The 23,020-nt window shown below is 36.2% G+C and overlaps 1 protein-coding gene across 1 annotated transcript in view; it reads left to right on the top strand.

The window, feature by feature from the left end:
* LOC124161960 (dynein axonemal heavy chain 1-like) overlaps positions 1 to 23,020 on the top strand; it is a 347,859-nt gene that overhangs the window by 113,086 nt on the left and 211,753 nt on the right. The window contains exons 11-12 of the mRNA XM_046538240.1: positions 8,496 to 8,658; positions 21,578 to 21,747. Coding sequence (XP_046394196.1) covers positions 8,496 to 8,658; positions 21,578 to 21,747 — 333 coding nt within the window. The remainder of the gene's footprint in view (positions 1 to 8,495; positions 8,659 to 21,577; positions 21,748 to 23,020) is intronic.

The raw sequence follows: 23,020 nt of genomic DNA on the forward strand, positions 1-23,020 counted from the left end.
CGAGCCAGAACTCCCTGATAAGAGACTGAAAAAAAAATAATTTATCGGAAGATTCTCTTCCAGCCCTTGGTCACTTTTCATCACATCGAGGGCGTCTATTCCTTCTGTCATTTCTAGCTGTATTAGATTTGGAGAAGTCTAATTGCATTTAGGGTTTATATAAAATTGAGTCAATATCTGATTGATTGACTCCGGAAGAATATTATTAGGATTTTTTACTTGGTGATTCGAGGCTCATTTATACGTAATTAATATTCCTTGCCCAAAAAAATGTCTCCGCTCTGTGACCACGAGATTGGATGTATATTATATCCCAATCCTGTATTTAACTATCATTCTCACCAACATTTTTTAAATAATCTATTGTAAAAAATATAGGTGGACAGATGAGATGAAGTGTATAATCTCGTAAATATGAGCTTATCATGAAATTTTATTTGTTTACCTTAATTAAATATTCATTTACAGGTCACTAGGCTTTTACTTTGGATTGCATTAATTGATATGTCGAGCGGCGTTTATTACGAAAAATCGATTTGGAAATAAAACGTCGTCTAACTTTGATTAATTGATATTATGATGACTGTTACCTCATTACCTATCTTCAAGTTGGCGTTTATTTTTATCTTCTCTGTAGTACACTTTATGGTTGGACAGAGCTTGTAATACTATGTTGAAGACACCATTTTACGTATAAAAAAACATTATTGTTGTAATTGAATGCATAATTTCGGAAACTGGGACTCAAATTGCTTACCATTGCCACTGATAATTAATCAGTGATAATGATCATGTTCGCATACGATACATGCTAGCGTGAAATTATTGACTTTGGGGAATTTCTTGCTTACGGAAAGACCATCGCGTTACAACGTTCACAACGGTTACATGTAACAGGAAGAAGAATAATGATCTCTCTAATTGTTGCTATTTAAAAAAATTGTTTTGAGTGCCATCATTTTAGTTGTCATTGCCGCTATCAATTAACTTAAGCGTGAAAAATGGTCATGATGGTCGGGGATCATTTCAGCCAAGCTGTAGGTTATGTAATTGTCGTATGGATCAGTTATTGCATTCACAGACTTGTATTATTAGCCGACGGTGTGTGTATTTCCGATAGAGGAGGAAACGCCGCGTGGGATAAAATACTAGTATTTAAATATTTTGTAAATATCCAACTATGTGCTGCAACTAAATTTTATTTTTGAGCTAGCTATTTCAATGTGTATAGTTTATAAGGTAAAAGTTTGGACCTATTCTTAGATGGATTATTGGAAAAAGTTAGTTAATATTTTTGTCAACCCAACCTTAAAATATAACAATAAAAGTTAAGGTCATTTAAAATCGGCCATAAATCATGGCTCTACGATATTTTTTATAAAAAAAGGAATTTTATGATGCAAGGAACTTTCTTTGGCAAAAATGAGGAAAAATTAAAATGGCCATTAAACCCACTGAAAATGTTTTCACAAAACAGTCAAGGGATATTAAGTTTGAGGTGGGTATATACCCATACAGACATTTCTATCCATATCTGAGACCGTGAGAGACCAACGCTTGTCGAATTGAGGTGGAATGATTCATTGAATTACTTCCTCCGCTTTTTAATGCGAATTTTGCTGTTTTTTATTAAAAAATTCTTTTTCTTTCTTTTATCGTAAATGTAATTGTACTTTCGTAATGGATACAAGATTTTGGTATAGTTTTGACGCCAAAATGCCAAACAGGTGAAGTTCGCATTGAATTATTATTCCTTGAAAGGTGTTACGTGAGTTTCTCCATTCCCAGAGCTTCAGCTTTTATCCTCGATCGAGAAAAAAATAAAATGTGCCTCACTTCTGATGACATCATAGAATTGTGTTATAAGTATCGTCCACACCCTGGAAGAACATGGAAACAAACAGTCCTCGCGGAACTTTTTGAATTGCCAACTGTATTTAACAATTAATAAAAAAGCCTTTTGAAACCGCTTGTCATTATTTTGCACCGCATATCATCGTTCGAGTAAGCAGGCCACATTGTCGATGGAGTAAAATAATTCTTATGACCTAAGTAATGCTTTTTCTGAGCCACCTCATCGTTGAAAATGGCGACCAATCTCAACCACTTCACCGACAGCGATAACATTGCATGGTCTTTCCCTTCAGAAGAGATTACATTGGCTCAGGGTATCGCCTGTGTTTACAATATTGTTACTTATCTAATCTGCTCCCTTGGTGGCAAACACTCGATTGAGGAGCAAAGTATGTACTGTAGATGGTTCTTTGGAGGATAATACGAGGAATTGGGACACATTTTCTCCGGGGATGTGTAGCATTGCATTCGTGCAGTTCCCGCAGAAGCTTGCAGTTTTGCATATCTGATAATTTAGAGCCTGGATAATTGTTTTTGAATCTCCCGTTACAATTTCGGACAAGAAATTCGACTTGACGTGACTGCAGTTCGGCCATCGAAATTTCTAAGCCTTTCATACAACGTATTTGAGCCCACCTCGTCCGAGATTTTCTCGCTCGAAATGATCTCGACGAGGGGTTAAAATTCAGCCACCATACTCCTCATCGGACCATCCTCTGCGGCCGTGCGCCAAGGAGCCAGAAATCAAATTAACTTGATTTCAACTTCAGTTGATGGAGCAGGAAAATGATTTCATTTAAAAATTTATCTACCTCCAACGGAAGAGGCATATATCGGTCGTCGCTGCGTAAGTGACTTTGCTACGATGGACACCATTGGAAAATCGATGCTTATTTTTTTAAACCCGGTGATGAAGGTTGGACGTAATTCATAAATTTCCATATGAGATCAATTGTCTTATGACAACCAGCTAACTTGAAATCCAGTTAACTTGAGTATTGGTACTTTCGAAAATGCCCTATGCATTGTTAGAGAGAAGCCACTAGAGCTATAGTAGACTGCACAGACATGAACAGAAAATGTTTTCCAAAATCTCTTACACTAAGTGTCAGCGTTTATCGCTCACAATTATCACACGAAATGAGATAAGGCGTTAAAGCTGTCTTATCGGGGTATCATGTAATAACTACCTCTCTCAAACATGGGATGGGCTCAGGTACGTAATGTGCGATGGGGTTAATCGTGGTGATTTTTGGAGAGGTATTGTGCGGAAGCATTTCATATGTACATAGAGAAGGGAGAAAGAGAAAAGAGTGAAGGTCTTCGAGATGTGGGTTTGGAGAGGAATTGAGAGGAGAAGGAACGATGGCCTTGGTGGATGAGGATTGGTAGCTTCCAGATGAGATACGCAGACTGAAGGTTTGGATGTAGCGAGTACTAAGTAGGGACGGTATGTTGTAAAAAGTGTTAGCAGCATTGGCGTACTCAAAGTACTTTGTAATTTTTGCTTCTAAATTGTAAAAATCTTAAGCAAAATACGTACTGAATTGACACCAAAGTATTAAAAAAACTTTCTTTAAACCCACGAAAAATGATATGTATTACTATAAAATATGTAACTAAAATAAAACTATTTTTCAAGGAAATAATCTCATAAACTAATAAAACGCTATTATAATTTTCTTAAAATGTTGGTTTTATTACCTTTTCTATCCTATAAACTAGGCTGCCCCCCTCCCCCCACCTAGACCATGGCTTGCCCCCCTAGTTATGATCCTGGGTACGCCCTTAGTTAGAAGGAAGAATGTTGGTACAGCGAAGCAAGAGAATAGAATTCTTTGGTGAAATGAAATGACCATAGTGGGAATTGTAGAGGGATCTACTAGATGGGAGGGCTGACAGGCCGGGGTGATCGGCAAAATGCTCCAAACAAGCCTTCATTTGAGATGTAGAGCAGTTCAATGATATTTTGAGAAGTTTTTTTCCACAAGTCTTTTTGTAGTGTTATGTTTTGTCTATCGACTGATGCTTGAAAGAGAATTGTTAATAGCCGTGATGGGAAAGAGCAAGACGGTGTCTTGTTGGAAGGGGGATTGAGCGTGGAGGAGAAACAATTAGAACGCCAGTCGCGTTTTGAATCGCGCAAAGCCTCGTTCAATGCCCACTCACCCGGGAGCGGGCTTCCTAATTGCATCTTGCGTACGAGACTCGCCGGGGGAGATTTGCCGCTCACGTGCCTCGCTTGAAAAACCGACCCTCGCTCTCGCGAATTTCTCACTTCTGAGAATTGTCGGGATCCCTCCTGTGGAGCAAGCACCTGGCTGAATAGTGTCGCGTTGGTAGCATTTTCTCAGCATGGATCTGCTCTTTGCTGGTACAGGGTATTAAATGTGATCATATATAATAATAGGACGATGGCATCAGAGCTACCGTGTGAATAGTTTTCTCACCAAGTATGTTCGATGAAACTGCTTTGTGTTTTCCTCTCAACAAAACTAATTAGTTGGCTCCCCCTTAAAATGACGCATTGCTTTTTAAATCAATCGAAGGAATTAAAAAGCTGTGTGCTAAGTTCAGTGTAGTTTCATTTGATATGTTTAACGAACGGAAATTCATCTAAGTAGCTATCGCCGTAATTCCGGAATTTAGTTTTCTCGTTGTTTTATGATGTTATTAGTCTCTTAATAACTTTTTTCATCAATTGAGGTGATCGAGAACAATGCCTCAAAAAGAGGGAATCTGATTAGTTCATAGCCTTTTCTTATTTTCCGAGTTTAAAAAAAAAGTTTTCTTAAATAAAACAAAATCAAATCCTACGGCTTAAGGGTAGTACTCGGATTTAAATTTATTGTGAGTTACAAAATTTGCAAATATAGACTACTAATAGTTTATATTGTCATCGGTGATAGTTTGTGATACATAGTTAATGAGCATTAAATTTTGTACTATACGCTGGTAATTTATTCACCCATAATTACAACGCTCTCGTCATCTGAAGCAATAACCTGCAGATAATGCTTAAGGCGTTGTGATAAAGTTTTGATGAATGGGCAGTGGATAGCACAACATCTGGTACTTATTTTTACTGAAATACCTATGCTTTGGTGTTGTAGCAGCGACTTGACTATAAGCTACATATTTGATGCCTTTGTCATAGTATGTTTTGCTGATTCAGTGAGCAGTGGATATTTTTTTACCAGAAGAGGCATCCCTTCTTATATTCTCTCTCCCCAATATTACTGAAGGCCTAGCTCTTACCCAGCGGGTAGGTAATCTTAAATAGCCTGCCGTTACCCCCCCAAATTTCGTTTATGTTCAATTTCTGAAATGGATAATTCTGAAAAAATATTCAAGCTGGTATTGACTTTGATGAGGATTTGGCTCCTCATTTACATCCATTTAGTGCTTTAGTTATTACCTTTTTGTATTTTTCACCTCAATAGAAGGGCACTACAAGTTTCCTATATGTATTCATAGTTCCTTTTTTAATACAGGAAACTATTGTTGATAAAATTTGATTCTCTAATCTTAATTTTCAATTGGTATTAATACATGGTAAACATTTGTGCAAATACTTCTATTGCTGATATTATTGCGCTAAATATGTTGTTTTTACCACTCGTATTTGAAAAATGACCTACATGTGTACATACACATCATGTATATATGCATACATGCCTACATAAATACATGCATGTAGGTGTTTTGAAATTAATTTTTTTGTTGGAAATATAATAATAATTTTTTTTTTTTTTTTTTCGTTCTTCCCTTCGGTGTAACTCAGGTGTATGTGGCGAGCCCCTGCCGAGGGATTTGAGTGCTCCTGACATTTACTTTGAGAGACGTGGCATAATCTTAATATCGAAATGCCTTTTAAATCTCTCCTACTGGGTTCCTGGGCTCCTAAATGGGGTTCTTTGAGAAATTTCAGCTCTTTCGATTGGTTTTTCTTTTCTAATTTTAGTATCAATTAAGAAGGAGTGGCAGGCGATTATCTCGCATCAAGTAGTGTGACCTGACTGGATCTAAAAAAAACTTCCAAAGATCGCCTGCGGAGGAAGATTTCGTATATACTTAATTACATTCAAGATTTAAAAATATCGGTAAAATAGCTTTTCCGGAGAATCATCATGACTTTCATTTTCTCCATGTCACTCTTCATGATGAAGTACCTACGTTTAACAATTTTCTTGGAAGTATGAATTATATTTCTAATGCTATGGACTCAAATTGCTGTATCTATAAAAAGGAACTTTTTGTATAATTAAGGCAGTGTATATATATTTACCCTAATTTAAATTTATTTCTTTCTACTTAGATGGGTTTTTTCGGTTAGAGATTAAGTAATGATACATCCGGGTGAAAGAATACACATTCTTCCAGTGGGAATCGAGGGAACAAACTTTTTATTTGTTTTCTTTGGAATGCCGTGATTAAAAAAATCAACGAATGCATTTGCTCTGCTTTTCTGACTGCCTTCCCTTTCTTTCTCTAATTATTATCGAGGCTGCTTCATACCTAAATTTATTAATACCATCCCACGTTAGCAATTACATAGATTCGTCGATGGATTTATTTATCCTACATTCTTCTTTATTGGCACAAGTAAGTATTATGCCTATCTCACCTTATATTCTTCATTCTCAGTATTTCATAATTCAACTTAGGTGAGAAATGGCCCTAAGCTGTCATATCATTGCATTCATCATTATCAACTGCGCACTGGCTGGTCCCAAGCCGTAAGGCTGCCCCGGGCCTCCTCCTGCGTTTCCCTTAAACTTCTGTTAATCCTCAATTTGTCTGTCATTTTCAGCCTCGTTCTCCCTCTTCCTTTTTCTCCTTCCTCTGTTCCCTCGGCTTGTGTATCTCCTTCCTTCCTAAAATATCCCCTATCAGATTCCCCCGTCTGTTTTTCTTGGTTTTTACTATTTTCTTTCCTTCCCAACTCTTTCGAGTACTTCATCATTTCTCACTTCACCTACACACTTCACTCCATTTAGCCTCCTCCACACATACTTCTCAAAAGCGTTGATCCTATCATTGTCTCTTATTCCCAAAAATCAACTTTTCGCATGTATGCATAATAACACTTCACCCACAACGTTTTACCAGTCTCTTCCTCAGCTACAGCTGCTGCATTAATTTATTCTCTTCTTTTTACGCATTACTTCTATTTATCTACCAAGATGGAAATTTAGAAAGCTGTACTTTTATTTTCTCATGGGCCCCAGTGTCTACGAAAATAAAGGACATTATTATTATTATGTTATCGGATATCTTCCTGCGCGTTGGTTTTTTATTTCTTAATCATTGATGAGTAATGCATTTTTGAAATTGCCATTTTTTGAAACATATCAAAACAATAAAAATTTGAAAATAAATGCATAGAAAAATCAAAGAAAGTAATGTACACTGTGACCGTGGATTTTACAGTTGAATTTTACTTTCGTATACAGCAGTAGCGTCGGACAATCTTTTTCTCAATCAATCTCGGATTTTGTTTTCAACGGGTACCGACGCTCACTTGAAATCTATTTTGTCACAATCAAATCTCAGTCGGATACTTCAGACCACATAGCATAATACATTATTTTGGGGATATGACCGTGGACTCTATTGTACTTATAATTATTAACATATAATATTTCATCTACTATTTTTCCTATTTCCTTTATCTTTATGGTGATCCTTGCGCATGATTTGGTATTAGCCAACTTATCGCAGGCAATATCAAATAACATATTTTTGGTATTGGTGTCTCTCAGAAAATGTGCATGCCAACTATGTCACACTTACAATATTTCTATAAGTAAAAATGAATAATTTTCGTAAATATTTAATTTATACTATTTATGGTATATATTACTCGTACTTAAAAAATGCTCATTACTGTTTTTTATATCACTGGGCGTTCCTCACTTGTAATTGTAATTGTAAAGTTAGGCAAATATTCATTGAGGAAAATGTATCACACAAAATGTGATTTATCACTACGAGTATATTTTAGTAATGAATGGTAGCCGCTTCTCGAAAGTAAATAAATATTCATCAAACGTGATGAAGAATCTCAAATATGATAAACTTCAAAAATCATGAAAATTCTACGCAAAAATAATTAACTAAATACTTACTCGAGTAACATTTATCTGATGGTTTAATATGCAAGTTATGAATTTATGATTTAATGTAAAGTCATTGTATCAGTGCAAGCTAAGTACCTCAACTCTTTCTATAAAAAAGCTGTCTTTTTTTCTAATTCATCTTATTCTTAAGGAGACGATCCTGGACATTGGCATGGTCTTGTTTAATTAATACCTTCAGTAAACGTCACAAAAATAATATTACATCACCTTTAAAACATTCGGACTGTAGAGTGCTCATCTCCACAAAAATCTTCATTTTTAAATTCTTTTCACAATCTTCATTTTTAAAGATCGCTCTTTTCCTTAAATTCTCGTGAAAATTCGAATCTGCGTGTGGATGAAAATGAGATTCTAGCTAAGACTTATGCAACAGCTCTCAAAGTGGCCGGTGAATTCTCTTTCTTCCTTGCAGCATAATTGCCTGTTGTACGACTGTGCGCCGCAAAGCTCACGATATATCTCGGGAAATGCCTCAATCCCGTCGTTCTTTCATTACAGGCCAAACGGATTCTCGACCTTGCTCTTGATGACTATAACTCGACGTCACGTGCGCCGATGAATCTCGTGCTTTTTCAAGACGCCTTGTGCCACGTGGCCAGGATAGCGAGGGTTCTCATGCAGCCGCATGGAAATGCTCTTCTTCTCGGCATGGGTGGATCGGGTGAGTGAATCTATTCCTTTCTTAATCGAATTACCTTTAAGATCGACTATAATATCCTAGAGCCCTGTGAAAGAGGCCTAATAGAAAGCATAGAGCGACTGTGCGGGGAAACCTATCCGTGAAGTCTTAACACTTCAGTCTTCGTAATACTTTCAAGGTTATGTACTTGCGATCTTCGAATTTTAATCACCCATTAACGTCAAAACATCATGAGCTAGCATCATGAGTTAAATGATTGCATTGCAAATCATGCATTTTAAGTTTGAAAATACGCATGTGTGGAGTAATTTGTGTAAATTAAAAACGCTACGTTCTGAGCGTGATGTTTTTTTAACAATCAACTTGTTATTCAGAATTTATTTTGATAAGGTTTTCGTAATACACCCTTGTATTGAAAATTTTATGAGAGCACTTTTATTTAAATTCTTTGGCCCCTGAGTAGGTATTTCAAATTATATTCGGAGATATTGTCACAAAACGGAAGCATTTTATCAGTTAATAGGGTGGAACGGTGTCTTTGAAGTCAGCAAAACCGTTGTTTTATAAAGAACAAATTTTCAATATTCTTTTATCACTATTTCATGTGTCTCGGCATGTCTTGACTACGGTAAGAATACAGGAATGTTCCATGAAATTATTTAAATATAAAAAGCTGCTTGCCACCATTAACACAAAAATTAATCACAATCTCACAGATTCGCGTCGGTAATCAGCCAAAAATAGATACGTTGAAAAATTTACAATATACTTTGACCTTGGGAAACTAAATGCAAATAATTTCTCGGCGTTCTGGTAATAAGCATGTACATACATTATGGATGCAATTGGTTTTTTGTTTAAGTCATAGAATTTACCCGTAGGGATATTTGACTGTTGTTTACCACATAAATTATCTACACTATTACGAGTTTACTGATATGAAGTCGACGTATTTTGAATAACTGTCAATTGAAGGCAGTCGGCTTCATTCGCCCATAAAAGTCCATTTATTCAAAGATGTTCTTATTATTGCTATTTCCAAGATTTTCGGGTATTATCAAATTTTAATATTAATTAAATTTCTAAGCTCAATTAAAGAGTTATTAGCCAATTAACCAATATTATTACATTAATATATATTAATGCCATTAAGTGTATCTCCACTCTCTTGAATTTCCTTGATTCAACAATTTTTGGTATTTAAAGTAAACATATATTCATTAATATTTAAAAGGGAATATTTCTCGGTTAATATCATGAAGAATTACGCGCTAAGAAGAGGAACAGTTGGATATAATGTGAGGGCTTTATTAAATCTATATTTTGTAGTGGTAGCTTCCCATGTATTTTTTAGGGAAAAACTTTGCCGTCATTTGATTATAGAGGTTTCTGAGATAATCATATTTTTTCATTTCAATCAAATTCTTGACCATCCATCTCGTAGCTTAAACAGATCCTATTGGACTTTTAATGAGCCTGACTTCCTTTATGTGCTCTTCAAATGGTTTTAGTGAAAGAAATCCTTTAAAAATTTGATAAAACTATAATTCACTAGCTGTGGTGAAGCTACTTTGAAATTTCCCGTGCTTGTTCTCATGTTGATAACATTTGAAGTAATATAAATAAATGATTTAGTCCTGGTGTGTCGTTCCGCGTTCGTGCAGACGAATATACGATGTACAAATATATTTGTATTTACATTTTTTCGCGTCGTTTTACACGAAGTTTCAAGTTTTGTCTTTGCTCGCATGTCTTTAAAGCGATAATCGAAGACCCTTTTCACAGTTGTAAGGTGCTGATGAGGATTTTTTCTATAAGTAAAATCATCAAGTTATTCTCATTTGCTTGTTCTCAAATATACCATGTAGACAGAAGCATAATCTGCTGAAATGCTTGTCCCATCCAAACTTGAATATGCCCTCATATTTAACAGTTAAGTTCAGATGCTGTTCTAGTCCTGAGACCTTTCATCTTTTTCTTTTAGGGGCCTCTCTATCCTCCTTTTCTCTTGTGTTTATCCTTTTTAGTTTAACTTTATCAACTCACAATTAGCCCTCTTATTTTATGCATCATATTTTTTTCTCACGAAAATTATTTTTCTGCTAGTTCTTAATTTTTTGTTCTCTGTTACTGATAATTTCTTGCAGAACCCTGGAAATCTTTGCTCAGTTTACATTCGGACAATTTTTATGCTATTAGAACATACCACAGACGTATAAAATGTATAGAACAATATTTTTCTTGCAATTTGGTGTGTCATGATGCGAGTCAGACCATTAGGATTACATATTGGTTCAATCAAGTGCATAAAAATGTATCGATAAAGAGATGTACATGAATTAGACATTAATAATTATTATTTGATCTTTCTCTTATGCTTCAGTTTTCACTGCTTAGAAAAGATCATAGACTTTAAGTCGAGCACAGCTTATTTTCTAGTTACTATGGTGTGGTTACAAAAATAAATCTAATCTTTTATATAGTTTCTAACCATTGCACGGCATCAAAGGTAGAATTTACCCTCCATTTGAGGTAGGTATATGGATAAGGCGGCCGACAGCTGTAGTCATTTGCGTCATGAAGGAAGAATGGAAAGAAATCTGGCGTCGGCATTTGCCTGGTCTCATCGAATGGTACTAAGGCCACCACGACGTAACGACCCATCCGACGGACGGAATGCTGAACTTGCAGTGTTCTATCCGTGATGCCCACAAGCAGGTATCGAGCGACTTAAAAAATATACGCTGCTGCCGAGATTTCAATCGGGGCCATCGGGGTTGGAAGCTGCCTCTCTAGCCATAGCTTAGAAGTTATTTTAATGTGTAAGAATTTCAAACTGACGACGAACGTAATCCTTTCCTGTATCTGACCAAGTAAACTCCCCAATTTCAATATTTCTTCTTGAGTGTTCTTGTGGTTCATTCAATTTTCGTGGCGGCGCATGGAAATAATAAAAGGAAGTTTTGAACATGTAATGTACTTAATAACGATAACGCCTTAGACGCCTTGAATGATACTTTAAACCGTTTTCGATTCTTTAACAGGGGTGCCAGACTAGATATCTCACGTCCTATTTTCTTAATGGTGAAGGAGGATCCATTGACCTAAGCATGCTGCTTCTGATCTCCCATGCTATTTCTATTCCATGAGAAACCCCCTAGAGTTTCTGGCGCTTTGGAAGTCTCAGGTGGTTGAGGAAAATTAACCGCTTCTCTGTCCGATGTGAAAACTCCTTGCCCCTTGCGGCAGGCACTTCACCCTCGTTCTAGCCTACTTTCGTGTGTGTGTGTGTGTGTGTGTTTTGCTCGGTTTAGGACGATTAACTCGTGTACACTTCAGCTAAGAGCTTTTTGATTCTTGATTCTACTACTACTACTACAGCTACTTGATTCAAGTGCGAGTATCTTATCTGGTTCATCCTTTTAAATCATAGTTTTCCTGTTTCCTTCATTTTCACACATTCCTTTCTTTCCTTTTATTAAAGTTATCCATAAACTATACCGAAGGAAATACAAAGGTTTCTCTCCTGTTATTCTCATGTAATCTTACGTTAGATCTGCAAAATTTAATTTTGCCCCTTGTCTTTGTCTTCCTCCACCCGCGGTGGGTAGAAATTGAATTTATATTTTCATCTTTATGCTATATTTTATTTTTGCAAGTAATTAATGCGGCTTTATCTTTTGCTTCCTCTCTTTTCTAATCGCTTCAGTTGTCTTTAGAGAATTATTCAGACGGTTCATTCATTGTGACTAGGCTTTTTCTAGGCTTTGATTTTGTTAGCAAACATTCAATATATTTTCAATCATATGTTTCATCTGTACGCTTCGGGTTATCTTTTGAAAATATTTACGGCGGCTCTGTTTTCTGCTTTATCCCTTTTCTGAACTGTTCAGAATTTTTTTCCGGCGGCTTCTTCATTGCGGCTCTATGTTTTTTTCTCGGCTTTGCTTTTGTTTCTAATCATAGGATGTGTCATCGGCACTTGTTAAGTGTATTAAGGCGGTAGTTTTCCACTTTCTCTCGTATTTCCTTCGATTTCTATTATGAAATCCTGTCATGTATCTGGCGACGGATATCGTTTTCCTTTAATTATCTCCGTCCCCTATCGCTCCCACAATTGAAGCTCAGCATTTCTCTTTCGCTTTCATTTCTTCCCGCTGTGGCCCCTTTCTTTTCCCAGTTTATTTCCTGAGCCATATTTTTCTGACAACTTATTCATTGGGTGAAATTTCTTTTAAGTAATGTTATTTATTCACTTAGCATATTTTCTCGTGGAAGATATTTCTCTCTGCATCGATAATGCATATCCATCAATATAAACACGAAGCCCTTGTGATACTGCTGCTTGCGCGTGGTCCCGTGAAAGTTCAAATAACATATGTAATAAGCTAAGTTATTTCCATACAGTGAAAATATTGTACAGAGTAAAATACCCTTGGTAACACTAGATCCACTTTCGATTGTGGGATATGAAGGACTAATACTATCGAGTGAAATATGCCAGTCAAGGTGAAATAAATTAGTCGAATTTGCACTTATCATGTTGAAAACTAGAGCTATTTAGTAAAACCACTTGAATCCCGAGAGTCCCGAGAAATATCCCGAAAGTGGTAGGTAGTTCTCGTTTCCTTTCCTGGATTTACTGCGACCACTGTATGTTAGCGGCATGAGGAATTAGGAGTGTTGCTCATTGAGATATACTAAACATGACGGATTTACCTACGCGAGTGAGTGAGGTACTACAGTGGTCGTATTAATTTGTATTTATTGCAAGCAATTGATGATGATAAAATAAACGGATAAGAAAATTCGCCATATTACAAGTAGTAGAAATATGGAAACAGGAGAGTGAAGAGTCACTATATCATTGTGTATATAATATTGCAACGTTGAATAATGCAATATTAATAGTGTTAAAATGTCTAGTACAATAAAAACAACTTTCCGGGTCACTCATAGCTTTTTAATTATTCTTTCCTCTTTGACTATTGAGTCGAAGAATTATTTATTTATAAGGCAACTGAAAATGGTCGCTGTTAATGAGATAGGTGTTGCATAAAAACATTCAAATGTTTTTTACAAGTCAACGATGAGAAAGGCTCAGTCTTGCTTCATTTCAAATGCTTGCCAAATGGAGGTCTGTGGAACTTAGTGGCATCCCATTTGCCGTTGCTTTTTGGCATAAATTTATGCACTAAATCTTGTACTTGATCCATAGTAGTGACAAATGCAATAAAGAAATCATGTGGGACCAATTTCATATTAAATGAAGCATGCATGCAATCTCAATATTCATCACTTTTGCAATCACCGCACGTAATTGGCTTGCATAATTACCTTTTTTCTATTTAAAGCCCTTTCTTTCCTTTTTTAAGTATTATTTTCGATTAATTATCAGAAAATATTCCGCGGGAGGTCATAAGTACTTTGGCCCTGTTATTACACTTATTTTTGTATTCTCTTTGAGATTGAAGCGTCCAATAATATTCTATTAAGTAGAGAATGTGTGTATCAATGGAAGTCTCCATTTAATCCTTTTTTATGAAGATGGGACCGTTAACCTAAGACTTAACATTCTGCTAGCTCGTTAACATTTTATCTTCAATACCTATTTTGGTATTTGCACAACAAAGAGCTAATGAAACTTATGATAACTTTTATAAAGCTTGTCTTAGTTAATTCCGATGTTAGATTTCACAATAACATTGCGGTTTCTCATGAAAAATAGTCTAGTACGTTTGGTCGTTGATTTGATAAAAAAATGAAGATTTCGGTTTTGGAACTAATGGTTAATAAGAATCCTAATTGTACACTTGTGAGTTTGCAGCAAAAATCCATTCCCAAAAATCATGATTAGCACTTGTTACATAAGTTTCACGTTGTTTATCCTGGTTGAAATTTATTCGCTTCGCTGCCAAAGTTTTCATGGGTAGCAACATTATCAGCTATTGATGCATAATGATGAATATAAGGCCTAATGATGACCCTGCTCTTTGGAACCTAGCTAATTTTGTAACTAAATCTGTGCGCCAAAATCAGGGAATCTTTTCATTCGTCAGAATATATTACTTTTGCAAGAGTTGCCTCAAAGCACTCCAGTATTTCGTTTTGTTTTTTACCTGCGTCAACTGCTTAGCACCATGTGGCAAAAAACATTTCAACATTTGCCTGTATCTTAAATAAAAAAGAAATTCCGCACATAATCTTCTCACATACAAAATGTTTATGTTTGGGACACTAGAAAATGTTCATATGGGTCTACCCCAAAAGTTTAAAAGTGAAGTATAAGTTTTAAACGAGCGATGCTCAATTAAGTAAAGAATCAACCGGTCGAGAGAGAGTGATGCATCCTCATTAGGGACGTACGCGATCTCCTGAGGAGTACTAGAGACGTCGGACGTAGAATTTTATCATCTGAAAGATCTAAATATTTTAAATAAAATCAGTGAGAAGATCTCTAATGCCGACTAGGGTAAATAAGCCCCCAAAGCAATTATTTACTATCCATTGGTCAAGTTCTTATTCTATTTATTGTAAGCATGCATCTTCAACCAATGCAGTGTCCTTTAGCCGCGTCATTTGGCTGTGAATTTTTGCCTCGATATAGTTTGGTTAATGGAGGAGGAGTTCACCGCAGCTTATGTAATTTGCGCCATAGGGGAAGAATAGGGTAGGAAGGGTGAGGAGAGACCCGATGTCGGTATTATGCTACTCTTAGCGAAAGGCTTCTAGAGGACAACAGTTTAACACCCTAGGCGGCGGACCTGTATTGCATTCCAGAAAGAACTCAATCAGGGATCGGGCTGTCCCTTTAAAACTCTCCTCCACCACCGGGACTTGAACCCAGATGCAGCGGGTGGGAAGTTAACACTAGCTGCCACACCAACCCGAACCCGTCGTAACCTCAGCTTCGCGCTTTTGAACACTCTAGATTTTCCTCGTTTTCCTCATTTTTCAGAAAAAAATACGGTGACAATAAGTGATTTTCGTATTTTCTGTCAAATAGTGCAATATCCTTAGAATGTTTTTGTCGCGAAGATTGCTTCAATGATCTTAAAAATCTCTGTACATGTTTATTTGTGAATGCCAATAAATCCTGTAAACCTTAACGTCCCAATGCCAAGAGTACACTATCCTATCTGGAAATATTTAATGTGTCAAGGATTACGTTCCCTGAGCCCGGATTCGGGATTTGGGAAAAATTCGGAGCAGAATGCTAGCTCACTGAGCTGTGTCGAGGAACACCTGCACTGCATTCCCCTCGGCTTATTTCATTAAGGGTAGCATGCGCGTCGTTGTCTCCTCACCTTGTATTCCCTCTCACGTACAGCCCCGCTCACGGAGCATGTTGTATTCTCGATATCTCAGCGCTCTCTTCTGGTAATGCGGCGTGTGGCGAAAGATCAGAGTTCGATAAATTCGAATGAAGGCATGCTGACAGGCGCCGAATTTCAAAACGACGAGATTAGCTTTTCTATGAATGGCAGGTAGCGAAGAAATTCGTCGGGAAATAGGGCACTCAAATAAAAGGATACTTACTTACCAGTTTTTTATTGCTGCGTAAAATTAAAATCAGGAAAAACTCGTGACTTGCGTGTGTACTTTTTTTGTCGAAGTTGCACTGTCTAGGTGGAGGAACAAATAATGTTCTCCGAATTTTTAGGTTTCAGCGCTTCTTCCACAGTCACTGTAGAAAATATTCTGTCATACGATTAGTAGTAATTGGAAGACCTTCGATCACGTAGAATATGCCCAACATTCCTAATCTAAGTGCAACAAACTTTAATTAGGTGAGTAATTTGGTAAATTCTATTATCTTCCTCACCGTTATCATTTGGATCAGTGTAGCCTTTCTACATTCTCTTTTTCCAATTTCACCGATTGCACACGTTTTCCTGTATTATCTAGTCACATTCTTGAGGTACTGTGAAACTGGGCCGTGAGTGTGGGGACAGTCATATCTTGTTAGCCATATAAGTTTTTTGTGATTGTAAATGTTTTGAAAATTTTCGGAATGTTCCCAAGCTATTAGGTATCTAACATTATTCTTTTAAGGGATATGATAGGAGGTCCTTTATGATTTCACTGTTGATTCAACTTGCTGCATGCTCCTTTTTTCAATGAGTCTGTCACCTCCGTACTTGCGGGCTACCTTCGTCACCTCCGGCCTTAACCTCTTTTCAGTAATCTCACTCTGAATATGTTTTTATGCCTTGATTTATTTTATTCAATGCTTTAGTCCCATCTGTTTCCTGCCCTCACTTCCTCCGGAAGAGGCACTCTGTTTGACTTCCATATGCTGTCTAATATTACGTTTTCTCTGAGACAACGAACTCGTGCCACTATAGAGTAACTTCCTGGATCCCTTTTTTCCACTGTCAGTCATGTTAAAGCCAGGGACGGGTCAAAAGGGCGCGATTGCCTTCTTCCCTGAAATAAAGAAATAACAGCGAAATACGCCGCAACGTCTAATATTCGTTGCAAAATTGCTCCTTCCGAGTTTGAAGATTAATATCTGAATTAAGAAAAAAAATCTGAATCAAATTAAAATCATATTTTTTGCGTGTACTGATGGTTTTACACTGCTCACTAAATGGAATTTTTCTAGTTACTGGGTCGTTGCATCGTTTTTGGGCTTTGTAAAGACAAAACGGTTCGAGTTATCAAAATTGCTGTTTCAAACTTTCTTGGTTTAGATTCTAGCATTGGCCACATAAAATTCTATGATACTATACTCATTATTAGTATTTCATTTATCTATTCAAATGTAAACTCACGTTAATCTTCATTCCGCAAGCCCAACAGTGTTTCCGTTTGGACCGTCTTCTTGCTCCCGAGTCCATCATCATGAATATACTAATTATGATTTTCATGAAATTTTAAGTAAGTCAATTCGCTCTGATATTTATTTCGTGGGTTCGAGGGCGCAGACTAATATGACCCGGCGATCGAATACTAGTTCAAACTGATGTGAAATTCGGTGCCGTAAATGGTCACAGCACCACTCTTTCAATTCGCAAAGTGGAAACTTTTTAGAGTCTCTAGATTTTAAGAAACTTCCTGATGCTCGGTGATGCAAACAACTATTTTATAATAGGCCATAAACTATAGTTTGCTATTTTGTTTCATTTTTTGGTAAATAATGAGAAATTAAAAATTTAGCTGATAATTATCAAATAATAACTGGTGTATGATATTTCATTATTGTTATTCATTTCAATAATTTGCATGGATAGGTTCATCAAGAGCTCTCTTTGAAAGTTTTGAATTGAGAATTGAGGTTGCCCCTTTATTTTCAGGAGCCTGGGAAAATTTTACCATTTGGATGTTATTTAAAAGTACTTGTTAAGAAAAATAGCCAGCGTCATCGTATGCAAATACATTATATGATAAGTATCCGAAGTTTCAGTGAGGGTGTCTGGTAGATTTGGTGGCTAGGGTTGAACCGTGAATATCCGGATTTAAATTAGATCGGTATCAAATTTTTTTGCAATCCTCCCTCTTTGCTTGCGGAAAACACTACAAATATTGAAATTCGTTCGTCGGATGGTACGTTTTCGAGGCACGCTTCCTCAAATGGAAAAGACCTCAGCAGCAGGTCTCCTCCTACAAATACCACACCAAAGCTCGAAAAAAGCCGTGTTTTTACTTTAGGCACAGTAATTTCGCTCATTTCAACTCACTGTGCGCCAATAATGTCCTCGTGTGTCTTATGTTACCTGGAAAAAGGTATATGAGTAACTTACTTTTTCTGACTGCTAATTTCATCGTCATATCTTTAAATTAATTTTTATCCCGAGGAGAGTCTAACACAGACGTAGTAAAACCACGAGAAAACTAGTTTTTCCTCTCATTTTACGACTAGAAAAAATCTATTTATCTTGTAAAACCTTTACCTAATTCATGTGAAAGATAATATATTCTGTTATCCCTTACATGATAATTATTACTACATTATTTATGCTATTACAATATGAATGTACATGATAATAGGGAGGGGAGTAATAATGAATGCCTGAGGGAGGTAACCGTGGTACATTGTAACTAATTTAAATTTTAATGGTTGACGTATTAATATAATGGTTAAGTCCTAACGGCCATACCGGCTTCGATTACTAATAAATAGGTTTTGACTATTTTAGTCCTTTGGTTCTGCTATTTAGATATGATGGGAAATGTATTTATTTTAAATTTCTACCACGCCAAAGGGCACGAGGCCTAAGGGCGAAGGGTATTTCGGGGTAATCCACTGACAACTTGGGAGTAGTTTCGAATCGGCTTTACCAGCGTTGCTGTGTGCGTTGGGGCGTACAGCGTGTAGCTCTTGTCTTCGGTGGATCCCTTGCCTGGGAGATATCAAACGTGCAAGTGACAGCTTGAAGTTGATGTCTTCCATGAAGTTGTCCCAACGTCTACTTTTCCACATATTATTCTCAATCCAGCTATGCTTCTTATAAGCAGCATGGATTCCACCACTTAGTTGGTGGAATGTTTTTTATTTTTCTTTCCTTTTGATAGCAAATTTAAAAAAAAAAAAATTTGAATTTTTAAGCCAGTTTAACCACATGTTTATTTAGTATCACTGTATAGGAACGAAACTCTTAGGGCGGGCTCGCGGGTTACACTCCTAGGGCAGGGTCTATAAGAGCGAGCTTTTCACCTATGCACCCAGAACGGGGAGGACAGAAAGGAAAAAGGATTGGAGGCATCGCCGCGATGAGAGCCCGACGATACCTCCAGGGAAAGGACGGGGGAGGAAGGGAGGGGACGAGGAGTCCCGCACCGTCACAAAGGCGGGCGGGCCCTACTATTAGCGAAACCAAGCTTACGCAATTAATATGCTACCAATTTTAGTAGATTTTCCTATGAGGAAGAAAAATCTATCGATCAAATCGGTAGATAGTATCACTGTATATGCATCTCTCACGTATGTCCATTTCCAGTCGACCCCTATTGAATTCTGAGCTAATTTCGGAATAATTGTGGTGCTGTTTTGAATGCCGTTAAACTTTTTACTTGCCTCATGGTCCATTACCACAATTATATTAATATATACTACATACTTCATTCATTCACACGGCGCCTTAAGCGCAAACATACATATAAATATGTTCCTATCCTATATTAAACATGTGAAATCTTTCCTTACCTCTGAATTTATATTGGTTATTTTTGCTTTCTTTTTTATGCATTAAACACCAATTTTTTATGTAGTATAGAAATTTTTTCATCAAAATCTAGGGATCTTCTTGAAATCTCGTAACAGAGCGATAGTGACATTTTCTTTCGTTTATTACTAAAAGCATTCACGAAAAGATAGTGAACAGAAATATTTGCTCGACTGTGTTAAATTACTTCGTCGTAAAGCCATTTTAGTGAAATATTTCTTGTAAAAGTTGATTTTGAACCATATTCAGAAATTTTCTGAGCTATTACAGCCCTTCCTATTATTATCCTTTACAGTTGAACGGTATTATTGACTTTCTTTCTGATTCAGTGTCGCTATAGTAATCCATTCGTATAATCAATCAGAGGAAGAGTCTTTGAGTTACGCGAGGCAGGTTATATCAGTGATTTTGGTAACCAAGTATCAACTCAATCTTTCTGGCCTTTGAGCCGCCCATCATTTTAAAATTGCATGAGAAATTCTCAAGAGAAATTGGGCTAACAATATTTCAGGGATTAATCTACGCTTAATACATATGGGATTCTTTTCAATTATGAAACAATACAGCTTTTAATAAAATCCTTTTCATCTGAATGCTGTGAATGAATTTTGCTTTGAAATTTTCAATATTCTGCTCATTTTTTTTTAAATTGGCTACCTCAGAGTGTAGCTTTTTCGAAATAAAATTCAAGGGTGACGTAATCAATAATTCTAATTTTGTGAATCCAAAATGCGACTGCATTTTGTATTATGATTCCCTATCGTATTTTTATTTTTCAAACAAAATTTTAACCCAATCGTGTAAGTGCATTCTATTGGGTGAAATTTCGTTCGCTTTCCTGCAAATCGATAGATTAGGAATGCTCAAAAGTTTTTCATGTATATTTGATATCAAAAACTTGGCCCTAGGGTTAAGCTTTTTAATTCAGGTTTCAGCGAACATTCCGAGGTATTCCTAAAATTCATTGGTGTCTCGGTCTAGTTTAGTGATTTTTTCCCGGGGAATTTTTCTCTTTGGAGTTATCTTGGGCAGATTATTCTGGTATTGGGAATTGCGTCAAATTTATAGTTTTTAAATTTTTTCTTCAGAGCAGTGAATGAGGTTCTTGAGTGAATACCGCCATAAAAATGGTATTGAGGTCTCATTTGTTTACTATAATATCTAATTAGCGTCTTTGCACCCAGGTTAATGACAGTATTTACCTTAAAAATATACTAGTTAGATTTTTTATTTAGATGGAGGTATCACCTAGTGGAATGCAAAAAGACGCGTTATCATACGTGCATTTTACGATCTACTTAATTATTGGAGCTGTAAGCAGGCGCAAAGTGCTTTGTTTCCTTTCCTTTGGTCCAATTATAGTCATGTTACCTAATGTTGAAATATTTATTTTTAAACCTATTTATCAATTAAATATTTTTTACCTCGCCTGTTATGCTATGGTGAGTTATTTGCTCGACTTTGCAGGAATGGCTTCATAAATTCCGCATGCCGGAAAAGATTTTTGGTTAAGATTTGGTAGAGAGCCTGCTGATGGAGATTTCTTATGGATTGAAATTTTATGACGCATCGATGGAGTTCGAAATGCTACTTTACGTTATTAGATAGTTGCATCATGTATATAGTCGTTCTTGTTTCCAATGGGTTCTGTCCTTAAAACGGACTAGACACAATCATAAATTCATCATGTATTGAAACTGCTTGTCGGAATAATCTTTTTTTTTAATTTACATTCCTTGTCACTTAAATCCATTTGTTTGATTATCCATTAGGCCGACAGAGTCTAACAAGATTGGCAGCCCATACATGCGATTATAAGTGCGTTAGCATAGAATTGACCAAAAATTATTCACTCAATGACTGGCGGGATGACCTAAAAGAAATGATGCTCGATGCTGGACTTCATGGAGCAGAGATCGTTTTCCTTTTCACAGACAACCAGGTACGTCAATCCTTTCATACCCTACTACACTTTCATGAATCGTTAAGTAAAGAATAATTCTTGGTCCGTCGCATGTAATCGGGTTATTTATAAATCATCATTTGAATTAGGCGTCTTCAATTTCTTCAAAAAAGCTTCATGCAGTTTAAAGAATCACATTCATAGGTTCTTACATTACTTTTTACGTCGGAATTCATTCTTTTCTGCTCTTTTTACGAATTGTGTGCAAAATCATTGGGTACATACATAAAAAACCGTATACCTATACTTATCTATTATTGATCTGGTCATTTATTGAATTTAGCCATAATTTTATTGAATCCTGATTTTCGATTAAACTTGTTTTTGTTTTTCAGTTACTGGTTTCATTTTATCGTTTCCAGCTCCAGTTTGATCAGTCTGCTGAATGATATATTTTCTGTTTTCATTCGGAAGCTAGTTATATATTTCCAGTGTTTTTCCTTACTGGAAGCCCATTCAATTCCTATGGTAACTAATATAGCGTAATTAATATGGCATAATTTATAGATCAGTTTACAGACCGAAAAAAATGCTTTTCTGTTCTAGTTATAGATTTTAAAATAACATCATATGATAGGCAATCCCTGTGAAGTAAAAATGAAGGCGTTGTTACTGCAAGTGCTACGGCGGGTAGAATATTCAAGCAAAGCTGGTATACTCTCAAACTCTGGTCCCCTGGGTGCTATTGGTAGTATTAAATTACGGGTCCATATAATTGATTGAAAGAATAGACTCAAAGTAAAGAATAGTAATTAAGCTCAATTCAAATGCTGTATGAAAAAATATACCTATATTAAGTGGCCATTGTTGCTTGAGGTGAACTTATTTAAGATTTTTAGTTTTGAATATTTTAACCCACGGAAATTTAATGATAAATTTTTGTAACGAATAGAAATTATTTGCAAATAATGAAGAATGTTTAATATGAATAAGTAATGGGATATATCGATGGAAAAGGCCGAGTGCATGGACGGAGAAAGCAGTACTTGATTGTTAAGGCATAAGCGAAATTACTTGAAATACGGGAATTATCACGAACTGCCACCGAAAAGTCTTGGTATTGATACGCATGATTTGAATTAAGTATGATTGCGTTTAATATTCACATCACAACTTTTTTCGGATTTATTTCGGATTTTTTAAGCTCAGTGTCATGATTTTATTACTATTTAGTTGAAAACTGTGCCAGTTTTATTTTGGTTATATCAACTGAAATGTAAATTGAATGGTGAAATCGTTTTTTGTTGCAAAT

This window comes from Ischnura elegans, chromosome 7 (genome assembly GCF_921293095.1).
Source record: "Ischnura elegans chromosome 7, ioIscEleg1.1, whole genome shotgun sequence".
Taxonomy (NCBI): Eukaryota; Metazoa; Arthropoda; class Insecta; order Odonata; family Coenagrionidae; genus Ischnura; species Ischnura elegans.